Source organism: Pyrgilauda ruficollis, unplaced genomic scaffold, assembly GCF_017590135.1.
Source record: "Pyrgilauda ruficollis isolate IOZ18807 unplaced genomic scaffold, ASM1759013v1 scaffold28, whole genome shotgun sequence".
Classification (NCBI taxonomy): Eukaryota; Metazoa; Chordata; class Aves; order Passeriformes; family Passeridae; genus Pyrgilauda; species Pyrgilauda ruficollis.
Genome location: NW_024524155.1, coordinates 3579631 through 3597841, shown reverse-complemented (window position 1 = coordinate 3597841; position 18211 = coordinate 3579631). Strand labels below are relative to the sequence as shown.

Genomic DNA, 18211 nt, shown 5'->3' with positions numbered 1-18211 from the left:
GCAAGTCAATGCGGCCCGCGGGGCACGCCGGGACTCGTAGTGCGGTGAACGAGGAGCGGCCGTGCCGCGCCCAGCAGGAGAACTACACGTCCCGGCATGCTCCGCAAGCGGCTGCCCCACCCCGCTCCCTGCTGTGAGGTGCTGCTGGCGCGGGAGGGGCGGCGAGGTGAGAGAGGGGCTGGGGGCGGCGGGGCCGGGAGCTGTGATACCCGCGAGGCAGGCACTCCCTTCCTCCGCTGAGGCAGCCGCGCGGTGCCGTTGCAGATGAGCAGGGTGCGGGCGGACGAGGAGGAGTACTGGCACAGCTCCAAGTTCCGGGCCTTCACCTTCGACGATGAGGATGACGAGCTCTCGCAGGTAGGGAGGGCCCGACCCTGGAGCTGCCGGTAAGACACCCTCACCGGGTGGCCCCCGTAGCCGGCCCAGCCCAGGTCTCGGCCCTGCACATCGCGGAGGGTTGGTGTTCTGTAGGTGGAGTGTCACCTCCTGCCCGCTGCGGAGGGTCCCGTCTCTCTCCACGGTAGCCAGTCCTAAATCTCATTAGGACGTGGTTCCCCGCCCACGCACCAGACTGCATCTCCCGCTGATTGAGTTGTTAGTGTCCACGTAGGTGTCCTTGAGCTTCCCAGTGGTGAGGAAGGGTTCCTGTGTCTGCTGCACAGCTACAGGACTAAAATACCATCCCGAGAAGAAGCAATGGAAGCTGAAGAAGCTGTATTCAAAGTTCTTTGGGAGGTGTTTGATGATAGTAGGAATGAAGTGCATTCTACAGTTCTGATGTTCCTTATGCAAGGTCACTCTTTTGTGTGTAGCTAAAGGAATCCAAAAGGGCAGTGAACAGCCTTCGGGATATTGTCGATGATGATGATGATGACCTCGAGAGGGTCAGCTGGAGTGGAGAACCTGTGGGAAGTAAGTGCAGAAGTACTGCAAATTATCCTTGAGACAGAGGGGGTTTAAAATTGCTGCTCAAGTCATTTAAGTCAGGAGTATTATTTGCTATCTAATTCTGCATATCTATTCTGATTCGAGTCTCCCAGGTCACATTCTGAGCTACTTGATCTACCTGAGCAGATCCACTGAAAAGAGGATGAGCAGAAACCCAAATTGTGTTAGAAAAGAGGAGTACAGACAAGCGGAGGGAATTCACTGTGTTTTTTCTAATATGTAGTCAAGCTCAGAGCAGGTATTTTGGTGGTTACGGACTGATACTCATCTTGCTCAGGTGGCCTGTGAGATTCTAGGTGATCATTTCCTTCACATCACTGCCTGAAATAGCACTATTTAAGGTTTCTGTGTTTTTACCCCACAACACTTTAAGCAGATATCCAAGGTTTAATGTGTGTTTACAGAATGACTCTTACACTTGAAATTTGAAAGGGACCTGTAAACATTAAGCAGATGTGTTTGTAGTGATGATGGGAGCAAGTTCATGGCCCACACACAATCCTGTGTGCTGTGCTTTTGAGTTCATGACCCACAGAATTGTGACACTTGCTACCCAGTGTCAAACCATGAAAACTTACATATGGGTCACCCAAAGGATCTTCAAAGATCTTCTTGTCCTTTGCTATAGCTCTTCCCTCTGCTTTCTTTTCCCACCCAGGGTCTCTTTACCTATTGTGGTTTTTTGTCTATCATGCTGATTCTAAAATATGTGTGTTGTGCAGCTACGTGAAAACAAGGGGAAACTGTATTGAACAGGCAGGAGGGAGACATATGCATTGTTGCCAGCAGCATAGGCACACTGAGAGCTGTTTTGTCTGTGTGGGAAGGGAAACCATCTTAGTCTTCAGTGTTGAGGAAAGCATGCTTTTAGGCTTCTGCAATTTGAGGCAGGCCAGGGACTCTGTCTTGATTTGTAGTTTTAGAAAAGGACTATGCATTGTCTCATGCAATAATATATAGAAGGTCTGTGTATTCCTTTTACACAAGTCATAGCCAGCTGTACAATGTTGCTGAAACCAACCATTTCTGGAGGACAATGTGCCACTGCTTAACAAGCAGCATTTTACGAGACTGGAATTCTGCATGGAGAGATGCACTGTGTCTGCTTAGTGCTGAGGGTCAGACTTACCAAGGTGTGCTAGTGCAGAACTGACCAGCCGACATCTGGCAATGTTTCTGCTGTGCCAGAAGATCATTCTTTACAGACTTTCTCGGATAAAAATGACCTGTCTGCACACAGGTATCTCCTGGTCAATCAAAGAGACAGCCTCTGGCAGCACCAGCTCCCTGGATGGCCGAGACTCCAGCCTGCAGAAAGGCTCTTCCTCCTATGCTGCTCTTCCCAAACAAGCTTCTTCCTACTCCCTAAGCAGCCTGTTCAAAGGTGAGGTTCATTATATACCATGCTGATAAATGTGTTTTCCCTTAAGACTGCCAAGAGGCAATGTGTTATCTTATGTAAATTGTTTCATCTGAAGTGTATTGCAAAACAGGGAGCTCCAGTCTCTCCTCAGGGTGGAAGTGTATTGCCCTCTGGTCAGAAATTGAACACTGTCCTGTGCAGTAGATCACATGCTTTTGTAGAGTGGGAAGGGGCTTTGGAGATTACGGCTTCTTAAAATCCAGGTTCCAAAGAACAGCAAGGTAGAACACAGCACTGTGTGGCAATCCATTTGGTTGATGGGAAAGAGCAAGCTGCAAAGGGCTTGACCCATGTAGCCCTCATTTGATTTTGAGTTCTGTAGAGAAGACAGATTGATTATCCTTTATTTGGAGCTCAGCTGGCTGCTGTTGGTGTCAGTTCAGCAAACACATGATAGCAGCAGTGGCAGTGTAGCTGGTTATGGGGGGAGCTGTGCAGCAGGCTGTGGGCAAACATACACAGCTTGCAAGAGTTCAGCTCTGTTCTCACACAGCAAGACAGCAAAACAGCTTTTGCTTTGTCTCTCTTTCTCTGGGGTGTTTTTTACTCTCAACTATGACAATAAGGTGATGAAGAAAGGCATCCAAGTTGCAACCCTGGTGGGTGGAGCTGTCCATGTTGCCATGGCCGATGTTGCAGTGCTATGTGCCTGTGCCTCTGCTCTGCAGGTAGATGAGTGAATTCAGGTCCAACCTCTCCTGGCCTCAGCACCAAGAGAGCAGATAGGGATGAAGTGTGATATGGTTTGTGATGCCTCAGACAACTTCAATGCCTTAGAATGTAAGCAGGTGAGCCCCAGCTGTGCTGGTGTAGAGTGAATCACTGCACAGGGTGGCTTGTTCTACAGGGGCATAGCTGCAGTAAACTGGCTTGCAGTCTAGGCTTATGTTCCCTGTGCAGGAGATGTTGCTCGTGAGGGGACAGTGTTTCATCAGTGTTTTTATTTCAGGACGAAACAAACTCTCAAGTTTCCAGTCCCTTTCAGATGGTAAGTTTTGGGTCCCTGCCTCATTCTGGGAGGGGTGCAGATTTACATGAAACAAAGCATTTCCAAAAAAAAGGGAAGTGTCATCTGTCTTATGATGCAAGAAGGGAAACTGAATCATGTGCTGTCTAAAAGTTCAATTGTGGGTCGTTCTTTCCTCAAGGAAATTAAAGAATTGGCATGATGATTTGGAGTAATTACTTAGGCACAAGTGAGAGCTGTTTGTTTTAGAGTAATGCTGTTTTGTTTTAGAGTAATGCTGTTTTGCCATTTGGTGCTTAAGTTTGGGTCTTCTGCCATGAAAACCAAGAAAGGGATGGGTTTGGAAGTGGATGTGAATCAGGATTTTTATGTACTGTTCATCTGTGCCTTTCCCTCTCAGCCCTCACTGACACAGGAGTTAAAAACTATGCCCCAGAGCTGCGCAGACCGAAAGCTGAGTACAAGGTGAGCAGCCTGTGCTTGTTGTATACTGAGATTAGTGAACTTCCTACTCTGCTGGTTTCATGGGAAGTGATTAGTTGCTGTTTCAGACAGAAGAGGGCAATGCAGGGAATAGGACAGGGAACTGCAAAATGCAGCCTTGCAGTAATTTAAGCGTTCTCTGCTTTTGTCCAGAAGTATGGAATTTTGCAGGGGGTCTTGGTTTTGGTTACTCCTTTTAATGAATAGCCTAGCAGTCTTTGTGGAAAGGATTTCAAAATAGTGCTTTGTCTGTAAGCTGCTTTCATGTCAGGTCAGATAAACTGGCATCACATGTGGTTTTTACATATTTTTAATTATGAAAGTTTTGAAATTTCTTGTTCATGAATCACTGGGACAGTACAGAGGGTGTTATGGAGAGGCAGTGTTTCAATTGGCAGGAATGTTTGTCTACCAGATACGCAGTGATAAGTGTTAGAGGATGTAGAGGATTTTGGGACTCGATGGATTCCTCTTACTAGGTGTGAGATTGTGGTCCCATGTCTCTAGGTCCAGGCAGTAACAGGACTGAGCTTATATTTCCTGCAGAGACAGACATGCACAATACTAACACAGCTGTCTGCAGGGGTTAACACAGACAGAAATCAACGCCTTTATGAATACAGAAGAAACATACAGAAAACACTCAACCTTGGTCCTGAGCTTCCTTTCTGTCTGACCAATTTCACAAGTGGAACGTACACACACTGTATGGGTCCCTCCAGTAGCTGGTCTTAGACATCTGGTTTGTTTCGTAGCTGAATCCCAGACCCCAGTCTCTTCCAGTAGCTGGCACGTGCATCCTTGAGCTGCTGGGGTTCGTGGTCCACCTGTCCTTGGCCACCTGATCCTCCCCAGGCTGGTGTATTTTGTTAGGTAGCCATTAATGACATAACCTAACAGACAGCACTTCCTCAAAGCACAGCAGGAGAAGAGTGCCCTGTTATGTTCTGTTCTGGGCCTGTAGAAGCAGTGAAACAGAAAGGAGAAGGATTGTACAGCCTCTTAAATGCAAATGGGATGGTGTAAGTGGGGTGGGACAAAAAATGGAAAGTTAGTGGCAGCTTTTGATGAGTGTCCTGACAGTGACAGGCTGAGAAGATGCCTCTGGCCAGAGGTGCTGGAGGAAATTCTGGTGCTCAGGATATTTGACACTCAGCTATGCATTGCTTTGAGAGACTCGTGTAGAGGCCTCCCAGTAGGACTGGGTCAGATCTTTCATCCTTAGATTTGGGCTTTCAATAAATCTTCAATGATTTAAAATTCAGTGTCCTCAGAGCTGGTTCTTATTGCTTCCTTTCTCTGGACCTTTTGAGGCACAAAGCTGAATTGCAACTACCGGCTTGAGTGCCTCACAGAGACCTAGATGACTTTATGGTGTCTGTGTTAGGAGTGGCTCAGGCCACCATCACTGTTTATCCAGTGCTTCAGATCATAGTGTCTGCCTCCTGCAGGTGCAAAATTCTGATCATTGCAGCAGTGGTAGCATATTACCTTAAGGTGGTCCTCCTCCAGGCTTCAATGCCCTTGTCACATTGTCCTTGTCTTGTGCAACTCCCCAGGTGCTTGCCTGAGGCTGTTGTCCCTGTGCTCTCCACGCTGCTGTGGAAGGCTCACCAGCAGAAGTCTGTCTGAATTGTAACAAGAAACTGACTCCTTGCCCTTCAGTTTTAGGTTAGTCTGTTTTGCATGTATTTTGTTTGTCCTGAAAGCAACACAGTTTGCAAGGAGAACAACCTGATGCAATGCACTTCTTATAAAGGATTACTGAGGCAATAGAAAGGCTGGGTTAGCATATGGGCATTTAGCTTCCCTCCACACCAGCATATGCAGAGTTTGAGGGCTCAACATTTGCACCTGAAAAATGTACATACACATCCTACTAACACCTTTGCTGGAGCAGCTGAATGATAAGTGTGAGTAGCTACATGTAGGCCATCACTGAGGCAGCAGAAGTGAAAAGCAGCTTGGAGATTGCTGAAATTATCTGAGGCTTAAGAGTGCTTTATTTCTCTTGTGGCAGGATTACAGCAGTGACTGGAGCCCCAAAGATACAGTCAGGCGAATGCAGAGGGGCAAGGTAAGGACTTTGCACTCCCACCTGCTTGTAAGAGATGGAGGGTAGGTGGTCCCAAAATGCTTTACACTTTCCTGTGCTCCTGGCTATTCTGGGAGCAAGGAGGGGATCTGTGTTGCTTGCAGCACCTAGCAGGGATGGTGGTCTGCCTGTCTGTTACTTTGCCAGGTGGCAGTGCTGGGATCACACTAGCTCAGGAGCAGCAGGAGAACTTCAGGGTTTTGTTGCTTTGTTTACTTGAGTTGTCCCCTCAGCAAGGCTCTGACAGTAGGTATCTGTACTGCTGTGTCCCTTTCTACCCTTTCTGCTCCCTGGGGCTGGGTTTATTTTAAAAATCTGAGGGGGTGGGGCTTTATCGCCATTCTCACTTGGTGGCAAATGGAGGGAGGAAGACAGAAATGGTTTCACTGGAGCTGTAATCTTCGTCTCAGCTGCCTCACTGTGCAGTGAACACATAGGGAGATTGTGGTTTCACTCTGCATATGTCTCCTCAAAGGCTGAGGTGAACTAAAGGCTGAGAGAGGCCACAGACGTGAGGTAAGAAGAAGGGAGAAAGAGTTATGACTCTACTTCTATGGTCTCCTTTGTGGAAAGGGGTCTGCAGAGTCCCCTCCTCCTGTCAGGGCCAGTGGTTTGTGGTGTACAGGAAAGTTTTGTCTTGTTACAAGGGTGTTTGTGCTGAGTGTACATTGTCTGCTGTCCTAGACTGGGCAATAATGAGGGTTGACTGCAATCCCTGTGGACAGATTTCCAGGGATTATGTGGCATGTGGTTTCATGAGAATTTATCCACTCATTGGGAGGGCAGTTATTCATGTTGCTGAAGGGCTTATGGGTGAGGAGTAAATAATAGCTTGGATTCAGCCTGAGGACTGTCTCATACCCACATGCCTACTTCTTCCTGTTCTGTCTCTAGGTCTGCTCTCTAGAGAGGTTTCGTTCCCTGCAGGACAAGCTGGTGCTCTTGGATGAAGCTGTGGCAGGGCATGATGGGAATGTCATTACAGCTGTGAGTCCTGCTGGGGCCGTAGAGGGCTGGGACTTCTGGGTGGCCCCTCAGAGAGTGCTTGTGAGAATGCAGTCAGTTGGCCACCTGGTCTTGCAAGGCTGGGGGGTGTTCTTTAGTTCAAACCAAAGTTACTGGAAAGTGTCAAAGCTAAAGACTGGGAAATTTTGTATTCCTGCTGTCTTTCCTGCCACTCTGCAGAATTGATGTTAATAACAAGGACTCTGATCATTAAGGCTTACAGATTTTTGCAGCTACTTCTTGCAGCTCAAGGTTTAATCTGCTCATTTCAGCACAGAAGATCTGGGACCTGGCATTTGGGATCTGGGGCCTCACCAGTTTTTCTGACTTTTAAAGTATCAGACAGGAAATGGGATTGTGTCAGAGCTTACTTCATCCAGGTCTTCTAATTCCTTGTATTTTGCATGGAAAGGTTTTCCTTTGTAAATTGTGGTCTCACTTATCTAAACTCCAGAGAAGGAGCTTAGGCAAGAATCTAGACAGCTGTGGCCCAGGCTCACTGCTTGTTCTGGGTGTTGTGGATACCAGAATTAAGTTGAGTGCTATAAGAGCTTTGTTTTCAGAGGTCCTTTGCCAAAACTTCTCTAGACCTTGACCAGTATGCTGTTTGTTTGTCTGTCTTAATTCTGAGCTGTCTGGCTGTGCTCACAGGTCCTGATATTCCTGAAGCGGACGTTGAGAAGAGGTGAGCATGACTGGGGCTGGGATTTCTATAGTGTGTTTCAGTGAAGGATGGAGGGGGTAATTTCTTCACTGAGTGCAAGTTACAAAGAGAGCATCTGGGGTATTGCTTTTTTACTAAGCATGAAATATTTTTGTAGCAAGTGTAATGTAGGAGGCGGGGGGGATGGTGATGCCTACAAAGGCTCCAGAGAGGAGCTTTAAGCAGTGGTAGGTGGTGGTGATGGGATGGATGAAAATGAATCTGTAGAGGAAGCACATGGCTGTGAATTCAGCTGTCAGTGATTGGGCTCTTCTGTGCTCCAGCCTCCAACACTGTGATTTGAGATGGGATAAGGTTGTTGAATCCTGCCAATGGCTTTCAACTCCATGCACTGTGCTAAGTCCCCTCTGCTTGGTACTGCTGTCTTACTTTAGCCATCTGTGCATAATCTCTCTCCCCTGTAGAGATCTTGTTTCGGGAGCTGGAGGTGCGGCAGGTGGCCTTGTGCCATCTGATCCATTTCCTGAGAGAGACGGGTGAGCAGAAGTTCCTTCTGGATCTGCTCAGGTGAGGCTGTTGATCCATCCTGTGGCAGGGCTGAACACACTGCTAGGAACCTGCCTCCAAGTTAATGCTTGCTGATTCCCTTTTGCAGGTTCTTAGACAGGACTGAGGAAGTTGCTGTGAGTATTCCCAGGAGCGTAAGCTCCCTTACTGCAGGGGGGGAGGCTGGCTGCAGAGTGTGTGGGAATCAGGCGAAAGCTTTTTGTCCCCATTTCACCCTCTGGAATACTGTATCTCCCAAATCCATGAGAACACTTTGCTTCTTTCCCCTCTCCCTCCAGCTGTCTCAGTACCGGGAACATTTGAACATCCAGGATGTAGAAAAAAGGAGGGAATTCCTGAAAGGTTGCATTGGGTAAGAAAAAATGCAAAAGCAGGGGAGGGATGTGGATTCTTCACAGAAGGTGGTAATGAAGAAAATTAAACCTCTGTGCTAGTGCCATGGCTTATGTGGGTTGAGAGCTGATGTCAGTTTTCCCTTAGTGGGGAGTGGGAGTAGAGTCGTGGATACAGTGTAGACCAGAGAGGAATCATTTGTGGTGATCACTAGTCCAGTAGCTTTTGCTGCTTATTCAGGAGGAAAGATGCTTCGAGGGCCTTTCTGATCATTGACCCTTCAGATTGTGATGGATGAAGGTCTGGGTACCTGAGCACCTGAGGAAGTTGGTAGCATCCACTTTAGGTTATTCTGTGAGAGGTACCACATAATGTTTCTTTCTCTGGAGCCTGTCTAGGAGAGAGCCATTTGTAGAGGGCAGTGGGTCAGGAACTTGAGTACCCACTAGCCATTCAAGATGGGAAGAATGGGAGCTTGTTTGGTAGAAAAAAAAAATTCTTCTAAGAGTAGTTAGAAGTAAATGAAGGATTCTGTACTTCAGAGCTGGTCACAGTATCTCTTTTCTTCATGTCTGGCCAGGCTGCCATTTTCAGCTGAGGATACCTCCCATGTCCAAGACCATTATACCCTGTTGGAGCGACAGATCATCATTGAGGTATGAAATCTTCTCTGCTGGTCAGGAGATGGCTGGGACTACCTGTGAGATCTCTTGCTTTCCCTAACTTAGACCACTTTGGATCTAACCAGCCTGCCCTGGCTAGTGTATTTGTAATTGCTATTCAGGCTGCTATGCCAGGCACATGTGAAATAGCAGATCTGAGACTGGATAGCATGCTGGGGCTGTGCTTGCACATTGCTGTCATAACACTATGTCTAGGTCTCTATCCCACAGCTAAACAAGCAGTTATGCTCATGTTCACCGTCTGTCTTCCTGATTCCACAGGCTAATGATCGGCACTTGGAGATGGCTGGGCAGTCAGAGCTGTTTCGGAAATATCCTCGCAAGGCTTCAATTCTCAACATGCCACTAGTGACCACCCTCTTCTATTCCTGTTTCTACCACTACACAGAGGCTGAGGTGAGGATGATGTGGCAGAAGATAAGGTTCCATCTCATCCTTGTAGCCCTCAAGGTGTGGGGTGATCAAGCTGTAACATGTTAAGGAGAAAAAGGGAAAGAGAGGTCATATTTCATCCCTCTGAGAGACTTCGTCCCCTGGCACCAGTTTGGAGTTTTGTGCTCAAAGACATTCAACCTGGCACAGTTTGTCAGGGAGTTGTCTCCTAGAAACCACTGTAAATCCCATGAGGCTGAGGTGCATGGTACTGGTGTTGGACGTGCTGGAGGTGCTCCACTTGAGGATGTAGGGAAACCAGACCAGACAGCTGATGGGGTGGGATAGTTGCTCTCTTTTGCCAGCTGGTTTCTCCTGTGGCACTGACATGAGCAAAAAACAGTAAAATCTTGAGGAGACTGACTCTGTGCAAGGCAGATGCCTTATGACAGGTATCTGAACCCCTGCTGTGGCCTGCTCTTCTGAGTTTGCACTGACTTGTCTGCTTTCTCTAGGGAATGTTCAGCAGCCCCACCAACCTGAAGAAGACGTTTAAGGTGTGTGAGTCTCCCCTGTTGTGGCAGCACTAACTGAAAACATGCTCAGACAAACTGTATGTAATTAAGGAGCTCAGTAGGAGGAATTTGAGGTGCTCAGCACTGAGCTAGGGAGGAGGCCATGGCATCCTTTTTGAGCAGGGCCCTTCTGGAGTCTCAGAAAGGCAGTTGGGAGCTATGTGGAGACTTTCAATGGATGTACCCTGTCTGCAGCAGCACTTGCAAATCCTCACTTCCAAGTCTCTGCAGTGATGTGTATGGCATCAGGCAGCACCTTGCCTCTTTGCCTGGGTGTTGGTGTAGGTCCTGACAGAGCTGGGGCAGATAGCATTCATGTCCAGCCCACACAGACCTTCTCAGCTGTGCTACTGTTGTGACTGCAGCTTTCTGCCTTGCAGATTCCTGATAAGCAGTATGTGCTGACTGCCCTGGCAGCCCGTGCCAAGCTGCGGGCCTGGGGTGATGTGGATGCCCTCCTCACCACCAAGGTGAGCTGCAGAAAGCCTTGCTGGGGACACAGTCCCAAGTACTGGCATCTACTACTGATAGCTGGCTTGTTCTGGAGTTACTGGACAGACTGGTTTTATTTCAGCAGGGCCCAGCACCTCTGCTGCAGAGTGTTGTTTAGTATATAAATATACTAAATACTTTCCTTCTCTCCCTGCCTGAGACCTGTGCTGGGCCTGGCTTGGCTGCAGCAATAAGGTCAGAGAGGGGTGCTGCCCCTGAGCTCTGTTATCAAAGGGATTGCAGCCAGCCTGTGCCCAGCCACTGCGTGAAGCGTGCTGCAGTGGCGTGCATGTGGTGGCTGTGGAGTATGTTACTGGCACTGGGAGAAAAAACATATTTTCTTGTGGCTGGAAGGATTATCCTTTTAGGTTAACATAGATTTGGTTCTCGTTTCAGAACTGGCTGGGTTACACCAAGAAGAAGGCACCTATTGGCTTCCACCGAGTGGTGGAGATCTTGCAGAGGAACAATGCTCCTGTGCAGGTGAGCCAGGAACCCCCGCTTATGTCCTGCTCTTGGTTGGGATTTGGTGTATGAATGACTCCTCAGGTAAGCTGCTTCCTAGCTGGAAGTGGAGAAGCTTGCTGATCTTCTGGCTTTGCCAGGTGGGTACAGCACACAGCTGAGTGACCCGTGCCTCAACAGAAGGTGTGGGTGGTATTGAGGGCTGGGTCCTAGCTCTGACTGCAAGAGGGACAGCTGGCCAGAGTTGGCTGGGAACTCTCTTCCCATGTGCATTGCCACTTTTTTTTGCTACATTAAATTTTCTCTTTCTTAATCTGGCTGGCAATGGTTAACCTGATCCGTAGCAACGAGGTAGCCTAACATTCTGTCACTAGGAGGAAAAGTGCAGCAAAACCCCAGGTCTGGACATGAGGAGAACAGACTTCAGGCTGCTCAGGGAATTGGTAAGGTCCCCTGGGAAAATGTTTTTGCAGGCAGTGGGGTCCATCAGTCAGTTTTTAAACATGGCCTTCTAAGGGTACAGTAGCAGACAATTCCCAAATGTTGGAAGTCAGGCAGGCAAGGCAGAAGGTCATCTTGACTGAACAGGAATCTTCCCTTGGAAATAAGACAAAAAAGGAAGGTATAGAAGCAAGGTCAAATGACATGAGAAGATGCTGCTTGCCACTGTAGGCAGAAAATTTTGTGCAGCCAAAGCTCTACTGAAGTTGAAGCTGGCCAGAATTGTGGGGAACAAAAAACAGTTTTTACAAATACTTTAATGGCAATAGGCAGTGTAGAAATAACATTGGCCCATTACAGGATGAGGATGGTCACCTCATAAACGGATGATGGATCAAGTGGGTCTCAGTGCTCTGAGCTGGACTACAATGACTGTGAAAACAATCAACTCCCAGCTGACCCTGAATCTATGCAGGATCTGCTGCTTGAGTTGGAAATCTATGGGGCGTGATGGCATTCATCAAAGAATCTGCAAAGAGCAAGCTGATGCCATCACAAAACCTCTCAATTTTTTGAGTGGTCTTGGTAATCTGGAGAGATCCCAGATGACTGGAGGTTGGTTAATGTCCCAATTTTCAAGAAGGAAAGAAGGAGGACCTTGGAGACTGTAGGCCTGCTAGTCTCATTTCAGTGCATGGTAAAGTTATGGAGAAGATTATTCTGGGAGGTATTGAGAAACCTGGAGCACAACACAGTCATTAGTCACAGCCAGCATGGTTTCATGAGAGGAAAGTTCTGCTTGTCAAATCTGATTTCCTTTTATGACAAGGTAACCCACTTGGTTTTCCTTGGTATGACAAGGAAAGCCACTCCATGTAATGTTTTTGGATTCCAGTAAAGCTTTTGATGTCTCTTGGAGTATCATTCTGGACAAAATGACCAGCACACATCTGGATTAACAAGTGATGAGATGGGTGAGCATCTGGTTCATGAGTTGGGCATAAAGGATCACAGTAAATAGGGTGACCAGACTGGTGACTGGTTACTAGTGGGGTTTCACAGGGCTGCATCCTTGACCCTGTGCTCTTCAACATCTTCATAAATTACTTGGATGCACAACTGGAGGAGATACCAAGCAAGTTTGTAGATGATACAAAACTGGGAGGAATTGTTGACTCCCTAGAAGGCAAGGAGGCTCTGCACAGAGACCTCAACAAATTAGAGGGCTGGGCAGTCACCAAAATTAAATGGAGTTCAGCCAGGGAAAGTGATGGATTCTGCATCTGGGATGAGGCAACCTTGGATGTATGGACAGACTGGGGAATGAGAGACTGGAGAGCAGCACCATGGATACTGGTCACTGGCAAGCTGAACCTGAGTCAGCAGTGCCCTGGCAGCCAGGAGGGCCAGCGTTGTCCTGGGGTGCATCGGGCACAGCACGGCCAGCCAGGCAAGGGAGGGGATTGTCCTGCTCTGCTCTGCACCAGGACAGCCTCACCTCGGAGTGCTGGGGGCAATTTTGGGTGCCACAATATAAGAAGGTTATAAAGCTGTTAGAGAGTCTCTAAAGGAGGGCCATGAAGATGGTGAAGGGTCTTTAGAGGAAACTATATGAGGAACAGCTGAGGTTATTTGATCTGGAGAAGAGGACTGAGGAGAAACCTCATTGCAGTCTACAACTTCTTTGGGAGGGGAAGAGGAGGGGTGACCAGTGACAGAACTCAAGGGAGTGGCCTGAAATGTGTCAGGGATGATTTAAGTTGGATATTGGAAAGAGGTTCTTCACCCAGAGGGTGATTGGGCACTGGAAAAGGCTCCCCAGGGAAGTGGTCACAGCATGAAGCCTGACAGAATTCAAGAAATATTTGGACAATGCTCTCAGGCACATGTTCTGACCCTTGAAAATGGTGCTGCGTTGGGACAAGAGTGGGACTCTATGGTCCTTGTGGGTCCCTTCTAACTCGGCTTTTTCAGTGATTCTGAGCTTTGTAAGCAACGCGTTTGGGATCCTGAACAGTCTTGTTGAGGTCACTTGTTCCCTAAAGAAGGAGCCAACTCTGTGTGACCAGCAGCCTTGAAAGGTTTTGGGACTGGGATGAGGGAATGAAGCAGGACATACCTGCAGAAGGGAGCTGAGACATTCTTCTGTCTCTCATAGGTGCTGCAGGAATACGTGCGCCTGGTGGAAGATGTGGAGACCCGGCTGAACCTTGCTACCAAATACAAGTGCCATGATGTTGTCATAGAGGTAGATTGCTGCTGTGTGGAGATGGGACATGGCCTGCTTTTTCTCTGTAGCTTTTCTGTTCTCTGCTGTGTGCCACTTCTGTCATGTGCCTGGTGGTGTTTGTTTATCCCTGTGGCCTGGGAAGAACGATAAGGTTCCCAGTAGAAGTCCATGAGCCAGGAGAGTGGCTCCTAGCATTTGTGCTGTGAAATTGTTCTGTGTTGGGAACTGCATGGGGGATTGTAGAGTTGCCCTGCCCATCTGCAGGACACCATCTAGCCACAGAAGTGTCCCTTTCTCTCAGCTGGGTGCTGGTTTTGCCCTTTATGTAGACCTACCGGGATCTAAAGGATCGTATCCAGCTGTCAGCATATAAAGGCAAGGTGGAGCGGGGCTCTGCAGAAGAAGAGAAGATACAAAGCATTCTCAGCAACATGGTAAGAAATGCTTACTCTTTCTTCCAGACTCTCTCACCAGAAACAGGTAGAGATTAGGTGCAGGGGCATGGCTGTCCTTTGTACTTTCTATCCCTGCTGGGAAGCTAATCTTTGTTTGCATTCAGGGTAGGAAAGAATGGTTATACTGATAGAAATGGCACACTCTGGCCGTAGCTGTCCTTGTCAGGTACTGGGAGTCACTAAATTGCCCCCTAGGGCTCAGTGTTCAGTGTTGCTGTTAGTCATGTCTTGTTCTCTCTTTTAGCAAATCCGGTGGAAGAACTGAACACCTGTGAAACAGCCTGTTTGGCCATTGCCTTGTCACTGAAAGAGGGAACTGCAAAACCCAGTCCAGTGCCAACAGAGCAGCTCTGTTACTACTCATTGCATGATCAACGTTGGTGACAGTGGGTGCCTGTGGCGGTCAGGCTGGTTGAAGACGGCTACTAAACTGTAGCTGGCAAAACTATGGTACCGATCCATCAGGGTTGATTCTTTTTGGAATCCGATTGTATTTGACCTGGCTGTAAGCCAGGCATCACTTGTGTGTATGGAGGGAAGTTGCTGGGCACAGCAAGACGCATGCTTGCTCTGGGTGGTGCCTGGGCTTGTTCTTGCAAGAGGATCGTTTCAGTCATATTTGTGAGTCTCTCCACCAGAGACTGCTGACCAGTCCCTGTAACAGTCAAGCTGGCTAGGGCATCACTAATCATGGCTGTGGCTGGAGTAAAACCTACCTGGACCACCTTCTCCCTGTGTGGAAGTGCTGGGAGGCAAAGGACCAGTTGCTTTTTTTTTTAATTCTGGCTCACTCTAGGAAAAGAGGTGTGTGAACTCCTCAGAGAGCCAGGACAGCAACCTCTGCCAGTATCCTTCTGCTAGCACTGCAGCATTTGGAAGATCCCTTGATCAGGGAAATACCTGGTGTAGAGGTGGTCGGAGTCCTGATGGGTTGGATGGAGAGCAAGCAGGGACCTCTCTCAGATGACACCAACCTGCTGGCCCCAGCAGCTCTTTTCTCAGAAAGTGTTATGCCAGGAAGGATTGAAATGCACTTTCTCAGAAACACAACTCCTCAGGCAGCTGCTGGCTTCATCCTTTCAGACCTCACTTCAATTCTGTAAATAAAGCTGTCTCTTTCTCCTTGGCCTGTTTCTTTCCTTTCCCCACTAAGTACATTGTCACTCTTGTGTGTTAATCCTGAGCAATTTATCACCTCCCACAAAAGGAGTTGCAGGATGTTTTTTAATGTTCTGAAAAGCACATTAAAAGTGCATGTCACCATGGAGTGCCATTGCTTGCAGCAGTACCTTATTTAACACCTTCAGTGCTATCAGCACAGGTGAATTAATTTTAGAGAGTTTGTAGGAGAGTTTGCTGCCACAAACATGAGAGTAGATTTGGATTCCAGCCTCCCTGCTGCACTATGAACTGTCTCTTTTTTTTCTTACGGAATCATTTGGGTTGGAAGAGATCTCTTGATCATCTAGTCCGCTCATGCTTTAGCAGGATCACCTGGAACAGGCAGACCAGGACCATGGCTATGTGGGTTTTCACTATCATCACAGCTGGAGATAACTCAGCTTCTCTGGGAAATATGTTCTGAATTTGGCAACACTCACAGTAAAAGGTGGGTTTGTGTCTTCAGATGGACCAGCACATTTCAGTTTGTGTCCAGTGCCCCTTGTCATCACTGGGCACCACTGATGAGAGTCTGGGTCACTTTCTTCACTCCCTGTCATCACATACTTGGACAAATTGATAAGATTGCCCTTGATCTAGGGCCATTTTAGATGAGGGATACTAAAATTAATAGTAACAAGTCTAATACAGCTTGTATTTTTATGTAGCTCATACTAAGTAAGTAAACAGATGTCATCTACAGGCTGCATATATAGTCATATAACTCCATAAACTCTTAGATAAGACAAATGGGGAGAATGGTCCTCCAAGGAGATGTTTGGAATAAAATCCTCTTTCTGATCATCTCAGGGAAGAGACAAAACAGAGTTTATTAGATAGATTTTTATAGATATTGAAAACCAGCCAGATCCCAAGGCTCAGCTGTTTCAGCTAAAGACTTTAAATCAGTCTGCGAGGACTGGGCCAGGCAGCTGAGCTCTTTACTTATTTATTCCTTTGTGTCACTCTGCTGCTGCCCTTTGCTATGCAAGAACAGTGATGGGCAGCAACCAAAGTCCCTCTGTGCCACTTTGGGCAGGCAGACACTGCTGCCAGTCTGGTAGCAGTGGTTTGTGTTTCACCTGCATGTGGCGCAGCACAGGTAAATGTGTTCCAGTGCCTAGAGGTGTGCTGGTTCATCAGTTCTGCTGTCTCTCTGAGCTTTTGAGTCTCTTTCACCTTGCTTAGTGCAATAGCCCTGCAGAAGCAGAGCTTTACATACTTCTATAGCAATGCTTAGGTGGTGGCCTGGGAGGACATTGTGTTCCTCTGCTGCCTCCTGTCATGCATGCTGTCCGTCTGCTGTCATTTGTCCTGTCACTGTGTACAGCCTTGACACCTCCATCCCTCCCCTCAAGAAAAATGGACCATGGCATTTCAGAGCCTGGAACTGTCACCAAACTCAGGAAGAAATTAAACTCTCTGACCCTACCTTTGAGATGTCAGTGAGCTGCATTACTTTATTCTGCCAGGATGTGCAGTGAAAATCATTCCAACTGCACATGTCCTGTACAAGATTTTCACATATTTATACATTTATCAAAACCAATTTTTGAGCAAACAAGCTTTATGTCATGGGTGGCCCCAATTTTTTTTTATGCTGGCAGACTCAACACGTAACTCATTCTTCTTAACACACAAAATATTCACATACTGCATTGAACTCGTACAACTCCCTTAGAGTTAAAAGAACTCAAAGCATCTGAGCAAACTCCAGCATAAAAGCTGCTAACTTACTGACTTACATGTGGCCTAAAAAAACTTCACCTTTCACCATACACTTTCACTACCGGATTTACTGCAGGACTCAAACCTGCAGTTTCTGGGTTTTACCACTGGATGGAACTCGAACCCATTGTTTCTACCAAAGGGGACCCGAAACATCGAACAACCATCCTGTAATTAGTGCGCTGCTGAGTGTGCTTGAAGCACCCCTGGTGCTCACCGTGCCATCATGGCAGAATGGTTGTACGACTTTATATGCAGCCTGTCAAGGACTGCTGGTTACTCAGTTACTATGAGCTACATAAAATACAAGCTATATTAGACTTGTTACTATTAATTTTAAAATCCCTCACCTAAAATGGTCCTCGATCAGAGATTTCAAACCAAACATCTGGTTGTCAGTGTGATTCCTCCCAGCACTGTGAGATGAGAATATATCTTCACATCTGTGTGCACACTGGTAATTTATACTTGATTTTTGTTCATCCTGCAAAGAAAATAAAATTCCATGAATAGATGGTGGTCATTTTTTATGCAGGCCTGAACAGCATCATGTGACAGAATCTGCCTCACCAGAAGGTACTGAAACTAAGCAATGACCAGCTTTCCTGAATGCTGCTCCATCTGTGCAGAGCAAAAACCTTCCTGCCCAGCTTTGTGTGCAAGTTTTGTCAGCAAAGATTTGCCTCTTTAATTACTCAAGAGGAGAAAGACAGTTGAATGCTGAGGCACTTCTTGTCTCTGCTTTGCAACTTGCCTCATCTCACATAAAGCATGGGCTGCCTTGTTGGGTTGGAAGGTGCTGAACTCTATGCTGTCCTTAGGACCACATCTCTGCCCCAGGAACTGCCTTAGACAATGTATTAGCAACAGAAGACCTGGACTGAGTTATTTTGTCCCTAGATCCTACTTATCAGGGTTGTCTGAAGCAACTGATCAAGACTAGGGCATTGGATGGAAAAAAAAAAATCCTATGGGAATATCTAGAGATATTGGGGATAATGATCTTATGACAGTTCATGAACTGGGCTATTGAGGATGTTAAGATGGGAAGGCTGCTTGAGGGAAAGCATTCCTGCTTTTTCAGGACTATTCTAGAGCCATTAGTCTCAGTTTTACTTCACTTG

At 47.3% G+C, this 18211-nt stretch overlaps 1 protein-coding gene across 3 annotated transcripts; it reads left to right on the top strand.

The window, feature by feature from the left end:
* Positions 1-14: 14 nt before the first annotated feature.
* Positions 15-15324, top strand: VIPAS39 (VPS33B interacting protein, apical-basolateral polarity regulator, spe-39 homolog). 3 transcript variants are annotated; one of them, XM_041471818.1, is made up of 20 exons: positions 15-166; positions 265-357; positions 813-912; positions 2189-2332; positions 3321-3359; positions 3739-3803; positions 5842-5898; positions 6811-6903; positions 7573-7606; positions 8050-8152; positions 8241-8268; positions 8431-8504; positions 9066-9141; positions 9430-9564; positions 10056-10097; positions 10496-10585; positions 11004-11090; positions 13672-13761; positions 14073-14177; positions 14443-15324. In XM_041471818.1, the coding sequence occupies exons 2-20, from the start codon at positions 265-267 to the stop codon at positions 14461-14463; spliced, it is 1476 nt and encodes a 491-aa protein (XP_041327752.1). In that variant the 5' UTR covers positions 15-166; the 3' UTR covers positions 14464-15324. The 3 variants fall into 3 exon arrangements, 2 of the variants coding, with proteins under 2 accessions (XP_041327752.1, XP_041327754.1); XR_005955474.1 differs by lacking the exons at positions 15-166; positions 14443-15324 and adding an exon at positions 11874-12487 and having other exon boundaries at positions 190-357; positions 14073-14100; XM_041471820.1 differs by lacking the exons at positions 15-166; positions 10496-10585 and having other exon boundaries at positions 190-357.
* The last annotated feature ends 2887 nt before the right edge of the window (positions 15325-18211 follow it).